At 49.6% G+C, this 19,181-nt stretch overlaps 2 protein-coding genes across 10 annotated transcripts in view; one reads left to right on the top strand and one right to left on the bottom strand.

Annotated features, from left to right (window-relative positions):
• GRAMD1B (GRAM domain containing 1B) overlaps positions 1-2,674 on the top strand; it is a 98,705-nt gene extending 96,031 nt beyond the window's left edge. For 7 of the 9 annotated variants that reach the window (XM_075723166.1, XM_075723169.1, XM_075723168.1 and 4 more), the window contains 2 exons: positions 1,739-1,856; positions 2,551-2,674. In XM_075723166.1, the coding sequence (XP_075579281.1) occupies positions 1,739-1,856; positions 2,551-2,640 (208 nt within the window). In that variant the 3' untranslated portion in view covers positions 2,641-2,674. Of the gene's footprint in view, positions 1-133; positions 156-1,699; positions 1,857-2,550 lie in introns of all 9 variants that reach the window. The other 2 variants (XM_075723167.1, XM_075723173.1) reach the window with 1 other exon arrangement.
• Positions 2,675-12,846: 10,172 nt separating this feature from the next.
• SCN3B (sodium voltage-gated channel beta subunit 3) lies at positions 12,847-18,702 on the bottom strand. Its single transcript, XM_075723331.1, is given in 9 exon segments — positions 12,847-12,910; positions 13,499-13,637; positions 14,672-14,897; positions 16,431-16,594; positions 18,175-18,250; positions 18,324-18,408; positions 18,410-18,447; positions 18,531-18,574; positions 18,624-18,702. Coding segments are annotated over 9 exon segments (915 nt in total).
• Between the last annotated feature and the right edge of the window lie 479 nt (positions 18,703-19,181).

Below are 19,181 nucleotides of genomic sequence, written 5' to 3'. Positions count from 1 at the left end.
GTGCTCAGAAGCATCCAGTTTGAGGCTCCAAAGACTTTTTTTTACTGAGTCTTATGTTCTCTGTGGGCAGGGGCAGTCAGCAGTCCCCCAAACTAAGTGTACCAGTCCTAAGGATTGTAGCCTCTCCCCTCAGACAAGGAAAGCAGTCTTCATTAGTAGTAGAGTGTTAACTGATTAGAGACTAGGATTACTTGTGTTGGTTTTTTTTATTGTCATGCTTGATTAACATTTCTTTGTTTTATCTCCAGGTCTGGAGCCAGCTGAGCAGGGCGACGCAACCACTCAGGGCAGTGATCACCAGGACTGGCTGCTGCTCAGGGCCTCGGGCAGGAGGTGGAGCTCGGCTGACCATGGTGAGGATAAAGCCAAGGAGTGTAGCAACATCAAGGCAGTTGGCGCGGCAGTTGGCAGCGGCACCCCACTCTGCCCGTTTGCTAAGGTAAGAGGGGAACAAGTTAGACTATTACATTACATTGCCAGGGAGAAAGGAGGAACGAACTTACCCAAGAAGTGAGTTCTGGCTGCAGATGAGCTGTCACTAACACAGGGACTTCTGTAAAGGAGGCTTGAAAATCTCTACTGTAGCCTGAGAGGAGGGATTCAGCTACATTAGAAAGTAGCAAAAAGCCCGAAGAGGTAAGCAAAAGACGAAGTGGGAAAAGACTTTGAGCTATCTTTAGAAAGTAGCAGAGGCCAAAGTAGGAAAGACTTTTAGCTATGTTAAAGTAGCAAAGCCCAAAGAAGTAAGCAGAAGACAAAGTAGGAAAGACTTTTAGTTACGTTAGAAACCAGCAGAGCCCAGAGGTAAGCAGAGGACCAAATAGGAAAGACTTTTAGCTATATTAGAAAGTAGCACGACTTAGCTAGATTACCTGGAGGCATGCAAAAGTAGAGCCGTACCTCAGGAGAAATGGGCGGAGTGGGGTGCCGCTGCTGCGCCTTCCTGCCGACGCCAACTGCCTCAACTCTGCTCCTCGTCGCTACGCTCCTTGCGTCGCTCTGGTCGACTGAGATTTATCCTCGCCTTGGCCCAGCCGATCTCCGCCTCCTGCCCGAGGCCCGTCGCATGGCCCTGAGCAGCAGCCAGTCCTGGTGATCCTCCTGTCAGCGCCTGAGTGCTTCGTCTGCCCCAATTCTGCTCCACTCAGCAGCCTCCAGCCCTGTTCTGGAGGATTAACTTGGCCCGGAGGGAAGGCCTCGATACCTACACTTACCTGCCATTAAAAAGAGAGCCAGTGCTGCTATTACTCCTAACAAAGAGAAAGCCTTGTATTACAGAAAGACTGACACAGCGTGTCTCAAAAAAACAAAACACAGAAACTGTACCAGGCTACCCGTCCCGCAACATTATGTTGAGTTGCATTGCGTTGTTCCCTGTCAACGGCCACGGCGCCATCGTTCAGGACACGCGCCTCCCAGGCAGTGAGAGCACGCTGCCTTCTGTCCTCACGTTCCCCGCTGGCAAGCGGGCCGTTGGTTCCACTCGCCCTACAACAACTTCTGCAAAAGGCACATCTTTGCTATTCACTCATTAATTACCATGATTAAGACCGGGTAACATTGGTATTCAATTTAGGAAAATACTGAGCACATTTAAATGCAGTTTTGCTCAAGAACACCTGCCCCTTTAGGGTGAAAAGACTAGACAAACTGATACAATCTACACCCCCAAAACTACTTTGCTCCCCCTTGACTTCAGTTTCCCTGGATTCACTCTTGCTCATGTTCTGCCTGACAGGTTACCCCAGTCTCAGACAGAATGGGCCCAGTTACTAGAATCTCAGCAGAAGTATCATGACTCAGAGCTACAAAAATGGCGTGAGATCATCAAATCCTCGGTGATGCTTCTAGACCAGGTGAGACCGCACAGCCAGTTAGCGCTGTTGACTAGAGGGTCGCCGCGTCCTCCCAGCCACCCGCTCACAATCCTTCAGCCTTACCTGGCTCCACTGTAGTCCATCCGGTGCGTCACCTCCGCTACCGTCTCCCTTTAGATCCGTCTTCTGCCGTAGCGGTGGGCAGCAGGTCCCAAAGGCTATTCACAGGATACTGCAGCTTCTCTGTCCCCACGCATCAAGGAGAGAACTCCAAGGGGCCAGGAATGTTATATTTTGTATCTAGCCTCTGGCATCCCGGTTTGGAAAGCAAACTTTTTTACCCCAGCCCCGCATTCCCACGTAGCTTGTGTGGATGAAGGGGGGTGCGCTCAGCGTGGGCCCCCAACAGCACAAAGCTGGGGTTTCGGTATCCGCTGCCTAAAGAGCCGACCGTACACCAGGCTGCTTAGAACAGAGTTCATAAATGAAAGCTGCTCTCCCCTATGGAGAGGTGCTCGCCCCTTCCCTGTTACCTTGGAGAACACTCTCTCGTGGGTTCCCATCTTCTCAGTCCCCATTTGTACATCCCAGCCCTGATGCCCCGCTCCCAAAAACCAGATGATTAAGGTATCTATATTTTACACAAAAAAAGGAGACACTGATGGGGAAGGAAATCCCGAAGCACTCTCACCTCTAGGGTGGCATCACAGTGGAGAAATTTCTTGTCTTGCAGATGAAGGATTCACTAATAAATCTTCAGAATGGCATCGGGTCCCGGGATTTCGGGTCAGATCCAGAGGAGAAACGGAAACGTTTCCACTAACAGGCAGGAACGCAGAAGGCCAAAGGACGGTGTGCAATATGTGTAAATAGGATATATAAATATATATATAAATATATATATATACAGAATATAGATATATATATTATATACAGATTTTAAGAGAAAAAAAAAAGCCTACGTATCGAGAGGAAGGATTGACCTCCAACACTGGCTGAAATGGAGCGTCTCGGTGGTAGTGTGGTGTGTGCGTGTGTGGGAGGGCTGTGCTCTCCCGGCACTGAGGTGCGCTTAGGGGTGTGCCTGTGTGTGCTCCCCTGGGCCCTTGCACCGCTATTCTGTAATATTCCTGGCTGTTTGTCTGTCTGTCTGTTTTGTTTTTGTTGTTTCAAAGGGAAGCATCAGAGTGAGTGTCTCCCCACCCTTCGCTGCGCATGAAGGTCCCTGATTTGACTATATTTATCTGTATGTATAAAGGGGACACTGTCAACTTTCTTACCTTGCTGGCTTCAGGGCAGAGGTTTTGGCAATCGCCGTCAATCCCTTCTAAAACTATTCTGCATTTGGAGAGGAGGCCTCTGGAAGAATTGCGGTACGGCTGTAGAGAGCAGGTCTCGCTGGCAATCACCTTCTGTACTTCTTGGAGCAGAAATACAATTCGTTGTCATGCTGGCCAGCCTGGTTCAGAGAGCAAAGCACAGAATGTAAACGGGCTGAAACGCTTTCTCCAAACACTAGTTTGCCGCCTCCTGTTATTGACACTGCATTAATAGTCAAGGAGATGGTGGGGAGTATCTGCCTACAAGGTACGTGGATGGAGGGGAGCCGCACGCTTCCATTCCCTTTGACAGTGTCCCCTTTACATTTTCTGTAGTTGTCTGCTTTCTATGTGCTTGGGCCCCTGCCATTAAGCCATCCCTGTGCTGAAGATCCACATCGGTGCTGAAAGGGCTACTACCTGTGCGCCTTCCCACGGTACGGGGAGTACCCCAACCTAAAAAGAAAACCAAAATTAGTATTTATTTGCAGCTGCCCCCCCTACCCTGCTCAGCAAATTTCCCTCCTGCCCATGGTCTGCGAGACCGTTTTGCTTGTACCACCCAGCCCTTACCTTGTCTTATCAATGCTGCGGGAAGACATTAGGGAGAAAAAGAACAACTTCCTTTCCTTCACTGGGATATTTACATGACTGCATCTTTATAGCAGCAAGGCCTCTGAAAGCCCAGGAGATGTTAGGAAGCGTCACAGGGACCAAAAAAGAAGAGAAAAGGAAAAGAGGGACAGTCAGTGGGAGGCAGGATAGATCTGGAGGGACGTCCGCAGTGTGAGGCACCTGACTGGCATCTCTCATAAGCTGGACAGCAAAGCATTTGCTCTGTAGGCAAGTCAGGTGGTAGAGCTGCGTTAAAAAGACAATACGCATTTTCACTTGTTCTGGGGGATAATTCTGGACTCCCATTAGCAGCCAAATGAGGAAGAGGGGCAGCGGAGGCTGCGCTGTGCAGTGTACCATAAATGCCACTGTGACTGGTTGGGATGCAGGGTGCTTGTTTGAGTATTTAATAAATGCTTTCTCATCTTACCCAGCCAAGTAGATTAGGTGATGTGTGAGGCCCTCAATCTCCACCTTGCTCAACACCAGGGTTTTTCCACCTTCTGAATGGCAGGAGGGAGTCAGCTGCAAATTCCCCTTAGGCCAACGGTGCAGTTCTAGCTCGTCCATTGTCTCTAGCTCTGACGGGCGCTGAAAAGAGCAGGGGACATAAGGGTGAGTAACTGGTCTTCCTATCTGTGTACCAGAAACTCTCATCCGCGCAGCTGGATGACAACGCAGTGTCTAAGGAAAACCCTCACAAGCTCCCCGCTCATGTATTCCAATTAGGGAAAGGTAACGAATGCAGAAGAAACCCGCTGATTTCTCCCAACCTGCCTACAGTTCTCATGACCAAGTGCTTAAACACAGTATGTCCCGCAGAAGATGACTCACATTTGAAGGAGCGCAGATGAAGATGGGTTATCAAAAAGATATTTAAGAGTGTGAAAGCAGGTACAATTGAGAAAAACAGGCCTCAGCAACTAGACAGTAATGTGTATTTATGAGTATTTATTTAATTTAATGCTGCTGACTACTGTACTGCTCCCTGACTTTTTTCCAGGGAGGCTGCTGAAATAGCTACCGTACAATGAAACTGAGGTGCTGGTGTCTGGTGAAGGGCATGCTGTGGCTCATCTCAGCACAGGAGGGCCCCAACTCCCTGCTGTGACTTGCCACACTGGCCAAGAGTCCTGTTTCCCTCTTACTAGGGAATTACTAGTCACTCCCACAATTACTAAGCACAGAAAAATCCCCTGCTGCCCATCTTCCCCTTTTCTAGAATTTAATTCCAAGCACTGAGAAAGAAGACAGAGAGGCAGCCCTGTGCTTGCTACCTTGCCCATGCCAAAAAATAAAAAGGCCATTGAGAGAGAAGCCTGGAATGCGGGCTGTCTGCCACCTGGCCGGGAGGGTTTTGTACATAGACAGACATAACCCATCAAGAGGCAGAGAAACCCACCTGTCCGTGAGGGCTGAAAATAAATGCCAATGATCAGAGTTGGTTTCTTACCAATTTCATGTTCTCTTGCCTAGTTACGGAGCAAGAAATCCCATTCGCTCATCTGCAGCTTTCTTCCAGGCTGCCGTGGTGTTAGGTTTGGGATGTTCCTGCTGACACAGCTTCCTCGGGCTTGGCCCTAGAGACAGAATTGCACAGGCTCTGTTAAATTAATGCGAGGCCACGCAGAGGCAGCTATAACAATCCCAAGCACTAATATTCGTTCTTCCTGCACATTACTTTAAACTGGGCTTAGCATATTTGACACATCCTGGCACACAGCTACGTTAAATCCTTCAGTAAAGAGCATCAGGGTGGTGGTCACCAAACAGAACCTTGTACACGCAGTGCCCTTCAGACTGAGGAAGGTTTCTCTTTGAGGCCTTAGGTTTCTTTTTCTCAGATTCCTAGTTACTTACTTTCTTTTTGCCACTTAGCAGCAACTCTGGCTTGGGGTTGGATAGGATTCATGATCTTTTATTGCCTCTTATCACAGTAGTAACAAAAGAGAAAAAAGCGAGGTCTTTTTCTTAAGGCAAAACCCACAATGGCACTAAAGGTGAGGGCTTCAACAAAACCTCGGTGTGTTTTCACCTAGATGCCTTCCTCTAGAGAGCTACGACAGGAATCGCCTGCTGCTGCGGCTGAGTCCCCATCAACAGATTAATTCCTTTTGCAGCCATAGACAATTTTGGGCCTCTCAGTTTATGATTACATTTCCTAGAGAAATTAGTGACGCTTTCTAGGAGCAGGGCCGAGCAACCTGAGTAACGTTACAGGGTGGTACTTCTGCCTGGCAGTCACGGCCAGGTCGTAGCTTGGCTTCCATTGTCAGGATTACGCTTCTTTAATCGCTTGCCTTGCTTACCTGTGCCAGAAATCCCAGGTCGGTGGTAGTTTTCTTTACAGCGCCTTGCAGATGCGTTTCCCTGCCAAGTCCTCTCCAGGTGAGCGCAGCTGGGTTTTGGTTTGCAGAATCTGAACAACTGCAAAAGAGATTTTTTTTTTTAAAAAAGCATTTCTCCAGCCAAACGTGCAAACTAATGCCAACAGCAAGTAGCTCGATTCTTGCCAAGTAAGATGCTACCTACTGGGAGGAGGGAGAAGGGACAGAAGGCTCTGATTTGCCAGTTTGTGTATCTTGCCTGTTCATATGGGAGAAGAATATACTCACTAATCCTGGCTTGATACAATCTCACTTCTGATATATACATGCCCTCTAATGCTTACCTTAAAAGAAGTGTTTGGGTTATGGCATCTGGGATGAGCTCGAAGTGAGTTTGAGACCTGGGTAACTGCTATGCAATCCTGCATTCAGGAAGTAGATACCAGACGTATCTAGCGCAGCACCTGCGTGTAAACACTGCGAAGGACCAAAAGACCTAGGTCATTTGCAGGTAGTACGATCAGAAGCATGTGCCCAAGACAGGGGCATTGCTGGCTCTGCACAGTCCACTTGAAGGAAAGGTACCTGCAATGGTAAGAATAGGGGCTTAGCTATGAATTAACTGGACAACCATGTATTTTGGGTGCTCAGAAATTAACCAATAATCCAAGGCACGCTTCAGTCAGAAAACTTTGATATTAATTGGTGTTAACCGATGCTAACTTCTGCATAAATCTTAAGTCCTTTGGGAGAAGAGAAAAAAAAAGTCACACAACTTTGATCTCACCTAACTTACCTTGGTTCTGCTGCTGACCTAGAGTATGCATTTACACAGGGCTTAGAGACCGCCCTGCCAGCCTGGGGCAGCACTCTGCCATTTGACCACCTGACCCCACTTGTCTGCTTTAGATCTAATAAAGGGAAACCCACGAGAGATGCAGCATGCCTTCATTATAAATATGACCCTGTATCGGAAGAGGCACGGTTTCAACGCACAATGCTTTGCTGGATTTCAAGCCCTGGCACAAAACCGCCTCTGAAATAATGATGCGGGCATTCCCGTGTTCCCTCTCAGAAAGCGTGGCGTGCTTAATCTGTGTTCTTACCAGACAGACCCCGTTAGTTTCAGAGGCTCACCTGGGTGTAGAGGGGGAGAGATGTTTTAGCCTGCTTGTCTCTGCAGCACTAAACCACTTAGCCTATATACATGTTTTTTCCTACCTTTATGAGAGAAAGTAGAAATTTGTTTTCCAGATAGTGGCTGGAGACACTTTTGGTCCAGGTACTTGAAACAAGAGCTTTTGGATAAGTCATTTCTGTGCAGACACAAAGGCAACGGGAAGGTGCCTGCGATACACCAAGGCTGAGCAAAGACACGCTTGCAAACCTCACGCTTTGGCTTTTCCGCACGTCAGAAGTGCTAACCAGAAGGGCGCGCATACGTGCAGGTTTTGGTGAACACAGTACTTGTGCTCACGTGGCCTTAATCCCTCTCTCTTTGCTGGTAGCTTTGCGTTCTCTAACATGTATTTCCACCATCTTTCAGTGATCCTAAATAAAGGAAACAGAGCAGCCTGCAGCGTTTGCACCATCCAGCACTAGGACAGAGTGGTGGAGATTATCTCCAACCCTAAAAGAAAGACCAGCACACGGAATGAGCTGCAAAATAGAGGTAGACAGACGCTTTGGGGGAGTGAATCGCTCCTGGCTAGTTAGATGGGTCTTTCTACACTACTGGGAGTGCAAAAACATTTGGGACTCCTCTTCCTCCTGGGTTGATTTACGTGAGCACAGTGTGCATCAAGCCAGCGTGTGAGTTAACATCTATGAAAATACAATCTGTGAAGGTTAGTACCCAGGCGTACACGGTCTCTGGCCTAGCACAGTGATCTGGGAAGCAGCTCAGTGTGTGTCCAGCATGTCGAGTGCTCCTCTGCCATCGGTGCGGAGACGCTACACTCCCAAGAGGGCTGCTCCACAGGATGCCCTCACAGCGTCTCTGTGATGCGTACTAACTAGCCGTTTTAACCAGGTAGCGCTCCATCAGTCAGCATTTGCCTTTCCCAACCAGGACAGAAGTGAACCACTTCCTAATTTAGAGGTGGGACAGTATGCAGAAAAGCACAGTTGGTAACAAACACTTTAAAGCAGCAGTGCCTGGCTCTGGGGGGGGGCAATTCTGTCACCTTTGTCAAGGCAGCTGCTGCTGCCCCACATCTCTGGACAGACCAGCGCTTTCCGCGCTACCTGCTGAACGCCAGAGAGATCTTTCCGCCGGGATCTGCCAGGCTTGCTGCCACCGGTACGTTTCACGGCGCAGTCACGTGGCCTCTGGCTTAGTCTTTTCAGTCTCGGCACTAGTTAAAATAGCCGGCAGGGGCCCGCTTAAAACAATACGCGCAACAGAGACTCTTAAACCAAAGCATCGGAGGTAAGTGGCTCACAAAACATTTGTGTCGGTGTAGTTTGAGACGCGACCGTGCTGACCTTCTGGCCCACTCCCCCTGCCTGGCATGCTCTGATCTCTGTGCTTTGCAGTCTCTACCGCACGAGTCTCTCTGTGCCATAATACCTTTCTTTTTCTAGATGTGCACACTGGCCAAATAATCTCCTCGTGTCTTGACTGACTGCCGGTTGAGATTATTTCCCGATCTAGCCAGACAGCATGGGCTTAACTCTTAGCATGGATCCATGGCGTGCCATGCCCTCCTCTCCCCCACACGTTTGGCAGTGCTTGCTATGGCTTTTCCCCTCTCCCCTCACACCTTTGCTGCCGGACAATCATTCCCTGTGTCATAGATGGACTGACCTGGTGCTGTCCCTGCTTGCCTTTCCTTGCCGCAGTCTGTATGCTCTTTAAGTGAATGTGGTTTATTTTTTTCTGTAGGTAAAAGGACTTCCTTCTGCTGAAGGAATTATATTTGCACATGGCTCAGGGAGGTACCTCCTCTGGCCGTTTCTGTTACCTCACTCATTCAGGCCAATTCCCATTGCTAATGTTAAAAGGCCACCTTCCCCAACCCAAACTCCAAGAATAGTTAGGGAATAAAATGAACGTGGAGCTCGGGTTCTAGAGCCATTTGGTCACGTCTCAGTTTCGGCCCAATCTGCATTAGGATTTGGGAGAGTGGCTGTCACAAAACGGCAACTTTATCCAGCAAAGAGGCGGAGCCTGTGCCACGCACACCGTTCCCCATCTTTGCGAGCCCACCTCCCCTGTAATGGCACTTAGCAGAGCAGATAGGGAAGCACTAACCTGGCTCTTGGCCCGGCGAGGCTGGGGGGAGGGAGGGAGGAGCGGCAGAACCGCTGCAGCGTTACGACCGCCCAGGACTGGCATCGTGTGGCTGTGGCACCTCCGGGACGTTCCCGTTCTCACGGCAGTTCATCTCCCATCGCGTGCTCCAGGGCTGGATAAAGCTGCTAAAAACCTGGGGCGTGTTCTCCCCACCTGAGGCCCTGGATCCTGCAACCCCAATTGCTGTGCGTAACTGCAAATTAACGAGGATCGCCTCACGTCAGCGAGGAACGGGAGTGGGTCGTACAATCACCCGTAGGCGTCCACTTCCCTTCTGGATTTCAGCACCAGAGCCCGGGAAGTGGGAGGCTGTTTGGCCAAGGCCGGTGCGCCTGTAGCGCTAACGTGAACTCTAGGCTGGGGTGGGGGAGGAACCGTGGTTTTGTTTTAGGAGCTGTCTAACTGTCATAAACTTTGCGCTGTGCGCAAAATGCGGTAAAATGATAATGAAACTTACCTGCTAGAACCTAGGAATTGTAAAGGCTATGCAGCCAAAACTTAATGTAAAGTAGCTAGTACAATGGAAGTACAGTAGAAATTAAAAAAATCTATCAAACAAACAGCGCGACTCGTGAGTGCTTTGTTCTTTTTATTATCCTGCCTAGTCTAAAGTCTCTTCTGTTGTTTCCAAATACAGAGAGTCTTTTCAGAGACCACCCACGACCATCTCTTCCAGGACAGAGCCTGCCTTTAACACCACCCTTGAAAAATCCCCAGTTTTTTGTTGGTTTTTTTTTTTTTTTTTTTTGGTGATGAGAATCTTCAGCAACATTTAGACACCATTTTCTCCTGCCTAGAACACCACAGGTCAATAGTCATATCCGTCCGCAGGAACTGGAAAAGTGAAAGATATGTCCAGAATAAAGCATCTTAAGATGCATGTAAGATACCGGAAGGTGCAGGACTAGAGGACGGCCCTTCTTTACCACCTGAGGTAGCTCTCAAGAAATTCAGTTTACCCCTTTTTTGACTTAACATTATGACACCAGAGGGTTATCGATGCTTCACAGGGACTGAGGAGCAGAGCTGAAGTAGGAGAGAGGTTACGTGACCTTACCTAAAAATCACCGTGGGCGTCAATGCCGCGGTCAGTGACGGAAACTCTGCAGTTACAATCTAGTCCCTCCTCTGTTGCTGTGGGTTTAGAATTAGGATTTACACCCAAAACTGTCCCGAGGCCAGGCAAGTTGGCCTAGGGAAGATGAAGACATCCAGCTGAACTATGGATATTGGGTTTTAAGGAACCGGTGCCCAGACTACAAGTGTGCTTCATCTGGAAAATGGGCTCAGGTTGCCAGACTTGGCTCTGGACTTGAGAGCGATCCTACTGTGAAGTAGTAGTTTACTAAAGTTGACACTCACTCTAAAAAAGGAATTTTGAACAACTGCCAGTTAGAAATCTGGCCTGGGCCTGACTTACAAATGGAGTAATTTCTGTGGTTTTAGCAACACATAAAAAGCAGCAGAACAAAGCAGAGGAAATTCCATAGGTGGGAAGCATGCCTTGATTCACAAGCACTGTGTAACTATTTAGAAGCAGTCAGTGTAGCAAAATTTGTCAACTCTTGCAAGCAGTATAGGCTCCATTGCAGCAGGGATGTAACAACACCTGCTATATGAAAAAACCAAACCTTCCCCTGTTTTTGTCTTAACGTACAATTCCACCCCGGCCAATGTTTCTGCCTTTTTTTCCCTCCTTGTAATCCTAGTTGTTGAGCTCAACTGGACTACATTTGAGGCCAGAAAACCAAATTTTACTCTCTCATTCCACTACAATTGAAAAGGTAAGTTTGCATAGGAAACATTGAATTTACAGCGTGATTCCTGTGCAGCAGCGGATCATTTACGATGAATGCTGACTATTCAAACCGGTGACTAATTATCACAAGAAAGAATCACGACTAACTAGGAACAACTAAGCATTTTCTGTTTCTTCCCCTAGGTGGTGCTACGCTATAGCAGGAGCAGACGGGTATCACTGACAACAAGTACTACCATTTTACAAAGCTGTCCATCCTTCTCCTGGGAGGGCTGTGCCTCCTATGTACTTTACTTGCCTACTTCTATCAGGCTGTCTTCCTTTCGGGGGTTTCCCCAGAAACGGGTGAACTGCGTACCTTGTCCTACTGGCTTGCCTGTTGTTGCAGAACGCGGCTCCGCGGGTTATTCCTATCACTGTGTCTCTGCGTACTTGAGGAGCAAACCTGCTATGCAAGGCAAATGGAAGGAACTAAGAATTTTGACACTTGCTAAGTGAAGTGTTGGGGGGGGGGGGGGTACAGGGGATTCTTATACTTACGTCACACCACCTCCCAAAGTAGGAGTACTTCAGGATCTATATTCTCAGCTCCCTCCTTCAGAAGCAAGTGTGAACATGGCACAGGGGCTCATCCTTCCTGCTACACATTTTCAACAATTCTAATGCATCACAGGTCCTCATCCTACTCTGCCTGTGCATGGGCAGCCCAAAGTCCAGAGCAACTGACCAAGCAACAACTAATTAATTAAATTCTTCCTATTTAACACCGATAAGAGTGCTTGGGCTGTAACACATGGTGGAACCTCATTCCCAGTCCTGCAGGTCAGAGTAACGTGACATACATACCCTTTACCTCTGCAATGGAGAACTAGCATATTTAGCAAATAAAGGTGGTGGTGACAGCAGCTAAGAAATGACACTTAACATTTACAAAGCCATTAACGTGATGATGGGACTGGAACTTGGGAAGGAGCCATGCTGCCCACACCCCTGTGCCCGTTGCTCAGCATGCTTCAAAAGAAGAGTCCTTTAGCAAATGGGCTGGCAGCTCAGAATGGAGTCATGAGGCCAAAGTCAAGGCTGTACAGAGTCCAAGGCAAACGGAAGAGCATTTACACTTCCCCGTATTTCCTCCCGACGGCGCAGAGCTCCCCCTCAAACCTGGCTGGCATGACGTGGTCCTTGTATATCTTCAGAGCCCCTGCAATTGAGAGAATTCCTCTTGGAGTGCGAGTCGTTTGACCTTACTGAAGTGAGAATCGTGATACAATTAGCGTGGTAACTGACAGGACGCGAACAAGACCTAGATTTTGGTGTTTTGCATGCAAAGCCCTTCCTAGCAGACGCTTCCTTTGGAGATGGTGCCCTCCTGAGCACAGCTCCCCATCTGCAGGGGACAGTGACTGTTCCCAACTCCACAAGAATGGGCAAAGGAGGAGTAATTACCCTGAGAGTGAACATGTGCGTTGGTTAGGGCTTTAAAGTAATGTTAGTACACCCACCATCTAAAGATACCTGTATTGCTTCTGAGGTCACTGGTCCAGAGAAAGAGCACAGCCGCGCTCCAGGAGTCTCCCCCGTCCACCTTTTCTCCAGCCCCACGCACGCCTAACCCCCGGCAGTAAGGCTGAAAGGCCGACAGACGCGAGCAGTGATTGACCACTTCCTCATCGCCTACCTTGGTGCCGTTCCTTCTGCTGACTCCTCTCTGCTATTCCTCCACAGGCACGGCACAGTTTTCCTTGTTTTCTGATGGAATCGCAAGATAGTCTGTCCTGTAGTTGGAGGGAAGGAGGAAAGCATAACCTCAAGTGCTACAGTGCAAAAAACAGTTCGGGTGCATTCACCCTTACAGAGATATTGAATGCCTCTAAGTATCTCCAAGGTAACACGTCACCTGTAGAAGATGCTCGCAGTAGGAAACTCCTCGGCATAGTCGCGAGCAGACACCAAGTCTTCCCTGCTGTAAAATCCTACGCATACAGCCTTCCTACCACATACGAAGAGCGCCCTTATCCCAGCCAAGTATGTAGAAAGATGGGAATGGGCCAGTATAAAAATGGGAACATCTCTGCTGTGTCAACTGCATCTGCGAGCCAGATCTCTGAAAGCAGGCCTCCCAGGAGAGCATCTCTGCACAGTTCAAACCCAGCCACTTCGGAATACCGAGCACCGTGGCCACCCTCCCTACCTAGCACATTGTGCAAGTGCTCGGTCTCTTTTGGTACTCCTAAACATTGCAACAATTCCAGACACAGCAAACATCAGCTAGAAACATGTAATAGCGAAGTTCGGTCTTCTTGCAGACTGATCTGGACTGAGACATCTGAAGAAGCTCGCACCTGGAGAGATTTCACACTTACGCGTTTTCCTGGGCAGCCTCCTCTGCCTTAGAGACTTTCCTGTAGCAATAGACCATTTCTATCAGTAGCCACAAGGTGAGGAAGACCAGCAGAATATACATCATGATTTCAGAGATGACCGAGGTGAAGTCTTCTCCAGCTGTTAAGAAAATGAAATCATCTCCCATCATTTACATGCAGCTATCGGAGTGCAGCAGCTCCACTGACACTTTCCACCCCCGCGTCATCCTTCCTAACCCACCTTGCCAGAGATACCCAGGTGCCACTACACTGTGAGGGGGCAGAAGACAGGGAACAGGCGAGGCTGCCAACAGGATATGGCAGCAGCCATCCCACTGCGTGTTTCCAGCGGAATCAAGCATGCACAGGCTTCCATGTGTCTTGCATTCTCTGCCACCCACACATTCACACAGATTGCTCACCGTTAGCCTATCTCATCTTCACACTCTGTTTCCTTTGTGCGTCCTACTCGCTGGTGTTACTTGACTGTATTGTGCCGCCAGTGATTTGAAAGAAATCAAAACACAGAGATGCTTGTGGGGAAGAAGGGAAGGGAAGACGCAGCAGAAAAAGATGAGGGCTAAAAGCTCTCGTCCCTCTCCGAACAGAGCGGCAGAATTCCCATGGATTTCTAACGAGCCAGGATTTCAGCACTGAACTGAACAAACACAAGAGGAACAGAAAGATTCGGGAGCACCACAAAGGGAAGGAGGGGTTGGGAGAGGATGGAAGCAAGAGACTGATATCAAAATGGAGAACGAGTGGTTCCAAGAGGGAGGGGGCGGGAGCCAGGAAACAGAAGCTGCCGGAACCCTGGTGAAAGCCGTGCTGTAGCATCCTGGCGCTGGCAGGGGAGAAGCGGAGAAACTGGAAACCTCTGCTTGCTTCTTGTGCCCGCCCAGCTGTGCCCAGCTGTTGCCCCAGCCTGCCCAGCTTTATACCTTCCCACATTCACACACAACCACTCTGAGCCTAAAAAGAGGCTGCGGCTGGCAAACAAAATGCACGTCTTTCCTCCTGAACCCTGGGTAGTGTTTGTGGCTGGCAAAGACGGACACAATTACCTGGCAGCTCAGTCTCCCCTCTCCTGCAATGCAATGACAAACTACATCCCTGGATGACACCACCCACGGCGAGTTAAGGCACAACACGCTTTCTGCCAATCCTTCCTACCCTCCTCCACCACGGTGAGGTGGATCACTCTGGAGCTTGTGAAGAGAGGTCGGTGAATCTCGAACTCAAACTCCCGGGTGATGTTACAGGTGTAGATGCCCGAATCATTCAAGGTCACGTTTAACACGGTGATGGATACATCCTGCATGTCTTTACTCCCGTTCCACTGTAACCGACCGCTGAAGCGGCTTGCAAATTCATGGTTTCTTTTCCTGTACTCGTAGATCTGTGAGGAAATGTGAAGGGGTATTATCACTGACTCTTATCTCAGACAGCGCAGCATACGCAAGGAACATCATCCCCTAGCTACACACATGTATGTTCCAGGCTATGGCTTCCTTAGCAACAGCAGCTGTTCATATTCTATCTTCCTTTACCTCAAAATCTCAGACCAGTTTACAAAAGACGGAAAACTGTCTCAATCACAGAGGTAGAAAAACTAAGGCACAGAAAAACAGAGACACATATGGACAATGACACAAAAGATCAGCAATGGAACTAAAAACTAGGAGCCTGCAGTCTTCGTGCCTAGCCTGTCAGTCACTGCACGTAAGATCACGTTAAGAAGGAACCACAGAAAAAATACAGCAAAGACAAACAGTCATTTTTGGTAAGCCCTGGGATGTTCAGCTGAAATGGAAGTGTTGCAGTGTGAAAACAGTACATCAGAAGAACAGAGCTCGGGTGGCTTTCGCAGGCCTAATCTCTTGCAAGCTTCTGGCTGACCACAGTTCCCAGTGTTAAAGTGCCCGCCCCAGCTCACTCTCGTTTGCATTTTTTAGGTTGCCACTGGCAAATGTTACCACTCAGGTCACTGAAAGCGAATTCCCATCTCATTCCTTAGCATGGTCCCTTTAGTTCTCAGACAGCAGGAGAGTATTTGTCATCTTGCCTGGCCCTGGCTCAGTTGTGATGAAATGCAACCACTGATCCAATGCTTCATACTCGGATAAAATAGCTCTAAACAAATGTGTGCACTCAGCCTGTATCTTACTCTCTGTTTTACCATTCTCTCTTGAATTCCAGTTGCCCCTCACCTGAACGATTCCCATTTTGAGTCACTCTGAAAATGAATTTTACCTTTTCCTGACAGAGATCCTCCCACAGTCAGGATACCACTGCTTTCTCTGAGGCAAAAAGAAGTAAATCCTGTCCTCCAGATTTATCAGAGCTCGATTTAACCTCCAAAGAATAGCTTTGGGATTCAGAATTGTCCTAAGAAAGGAGACTTGGCCAAGGGTACCAGGTGTCACTCCATACTTCCGTTTCCCTTCTTGATTTCCTTACGTACTAGACTAGAGAATACTTAGTACTCAAGGAATGAAACTGGAAATTCACATTCATGCATGTACAGCCCCAGATATTTGAACTCAATAGATTCTAGCTTTTCCTGCCATGAATTCATGCTATGCCCAAGTGTGGAAATCAGCTAAGTGAGGAAAAGACACTTTAGTTCCTGCTCAAAATTGGTGCTGTGGAACCTCTGGGTGAAAATGCTGCAGAAATTATGAAGCTCATCTCTCCTCCGTGATACGAAAGCAGCCTGCTGAGCATTTCTATAGACTTTGAATAAGAATGTAGCAGAAAGCTTTTGTTCATATTTGGGTCTCTCCCCTTGCACAGTCTTCCTTGGGGATCCTGCCGCAGGGCAAACTTACGCTCTCATAAATACCTTTTGGCTTCTCCTGCATGAGTTCACTGAACTGTGTTTCACAGTAAGACCTATGGCAACAAGGGATCAGCTACCAAACATACATACAGGTTCATCTTTTCCATCCTCCGTCCTGTAGAACCATTCCACCACTGTGTTGGCTGTGACCTCTTCCCTCTTCATGCAGGAGATGCAGAGCAGCTTCATGTGCGTTCCTTGGACAGCCTCTGTCTCCGATGGAACTTCAACACATACTGCAGAACAAAAACCAGCTAGGGAGAAGGAGCAGCAGACAAGAAGCGAGACAGAGAAGCGTAAGAGAGAATTAGAGAGACATCAGTTATCCACATTTCGGCAGTTATGATCACACCATCCCCAATGGAAAACCGTTTGATTCATTACTAGCACCCTCTGACAACAGGTAAGTCTCAGATGTCAAATTTTACCAAGCTTCCTTCTCTGAGACATAAATAATTCATAATAATTAACAGACGGTGATCCCTTCATGCAGATTCACCTCTCCAGCATCTGCTTTGCCACAACTTCAATTTTTCCCATAGTAATTAATGCCACTTTAGAGGCATTGTTCGTTCTCTCCCATGCATGCTGAGCATGCTCCTCTTACAGTAGCAATTACAGTCTGGTATGAGAGAAAGCCCAGAATTCAAGCGTGGAGGAACAGCTCGCTCTTTGTGCGAAGTCAAAAGCTCTGGATGTGTTAATCTGGCAACGTGTTCAAAAATCAACTGGGAGGATTCACCACCCTTCCCATTTCTAGGTTTCATAAGCAGTACTGGGAACCAAGGGGCTCGGACTCGAGTAAATTTGGCAGCGGGAGGAGTTATTGATTTTGCATGCATTCCTGTTCAAAATGCTTCCAGTCAGGTCTGTGCTAACACTGGCAACTATAAAATACTGCTCGCCCAAACAAGACAAAAATCATTGCCTGTGAAGCTACATACTTGCTAAGAAAAGGAATGCTTCAGCACGACATCTCAGACTAAATCCCTGCTGACATTTGTCCCCTGGGCTAAACAATACTGGGTTCTGTCTGTCCAAACCTGTCTCCAAAGCCTAGAGTTTAGCTCACTGAAGATGCTGACTTTGCTGGCTGCTCCCTCCTCCCCAACCTCCAAGATACCATTAACCCACTCTCTCAAGCACTGTATTATCCCGGGACCTATCCTGGAAACAGCCAGATTGCAATTCTCCCGTACTATGAGCTCCACGGGTAGCAGCAGCTTTCTGGGAGAAATAAGGAAGAAGCTACTAGATCATGCTTTACTCCGGTTAAATTAGATACGTGCACACAGGTATGCACCCCCCCCCCAAGCTGTAGCTATACGTGCACATCAAACGTAGCTGTATTTGCAAAAGTAACCAACCTTTTCTTGGTTGCAGAAGAAAAACTGTAATCGCAATAAAATGATTTACTCCAGGTTATACAGACTGCATGGAAAACTAGCACTAACATGCACTGCTTAACGGTTTGCACATCCTCCCTGAGGCAACTAAACGTTAAATTACATTGCAAATTTCAGACAACAGCGAGGAAGAAACAGTAAAGAACTTGCAGGCGTATTAAAGCACATGCTTTGTGCCGTAAGTCTACTTAGCAGTAATGTATTTTCTCTGCTCATATTAAGTCCGTTCCACTCATAACTAACTCTGCGCGAATGTCGTTTCCTTCTCCTCTCGTAAACAAAAAAGCCACTTCAGAGGCTGGTCTTCACGACAGCGTTAAGGGAAGCTCGCTAGGAAAAGCGGCGCTCTCAACCAGCATCCTACAAGCGGCAAGCGCCAGATTTGGTGGCGAACCTGGCTGAAGACAGCACGGAACGGAAGCACCTACCCCAGAGCACCAACACGACCGCAGACGCACCAACCAGCCTTGGCAGCGCAGCCATTGTTCCGAGCCAGGAGCGGAGCTCGACCCGGGCGGCGGCTCTCTGGGAAGGCACCGCTTCTGCCCTCCTCGCCGCGGCCCCGGCGCAACAGGACGCCTCGGGCCGCCGCCCGGGATGCGCCGGCGAGGGGGGGGCGAGGGCGGGCGGCGGCGGCGGGGCGGGCGGGGGCCGGGCTGCGGGCAGCACCACGGACAGGGCCGCGGCCCCGGACAGCTCCGCTCCCCGCCGCGCCGCCGCCGCCGCCTCCTCCTCCTCCTCCTCCTCCTCGTCCGCCGCCGGGCGCCGGCGGGCGCCGGGGCGCGGAGCAGCAGGTGGCCGCGGGCAGCGGCCCGGGAGCGCGCAGCGCTTTGTTCTCCGGCCCGGCCCGGCCCGGCCCGGCCGGGGGCAGCGCCGCTTCCCTGCCTGCCGCGGCCGGCGACGGCTGCGCGGAGCCCGGCCCAGCCCGGGCGGGGGGCACGGCCCGCGGCAGGCATGCGCGGCCGCCTCCCTGCCTGCCTCCCTGCCTGCCTCCCTGCCTGCCTCCCGCCCCCGGCCCCGGCCCCGGCCAGCCCGCCGGTAACCGGGCTCCTCAGCCCCGCCGGGAGCCCCCGGGCTGGCAGCGCCCGGGCACCCTCCTCCCGGCGCGCTGGAGAGGGGCTGGCAGCATCCTTCATCCAGCCCGGGGCGGGGGGAGTCACCCACCCGGGGTCACACACAGGCCTCTGCCTCTGATGAGTTTAATCCCAACGCCTGCAGAGCGCTGAAGGTCACAGTTGGAAATACTGGGAAATCCTCTCTCCCCACGTTCCGGTCCGGTTCCCGGGCGCTGAATGCCAGCAGCAGGCTGGGCTTTCCCGTCTTGGCCCGGGGCCACCGGCGCCTGAAGGGCTCCTCCAACTCTGAAGGTCACAGAAAGGACAGAAAGGTTAAAATGAAGTGCTTGTTAAACGTGCTCCCTCTTTTTAAAGCATCT

Source organism: Pelecanus crispus, chromosome 19 (genome assembly GCF_030463565.1).
Source record: "Pelecanus crispus isolate bPelCri1 chromosome 19, bPelCri1.pri, whole genome shotgun sequence".
Lineage (NCBI taxonomy): Eukaryota > Metazoa > Chordata > Aves > Pelecaniformes > Pelecanidae > Pelecanus > Pelecanus crispus.
This window is presented reverse-complemented; position numbering and strand designations above follow the sequence as displayed.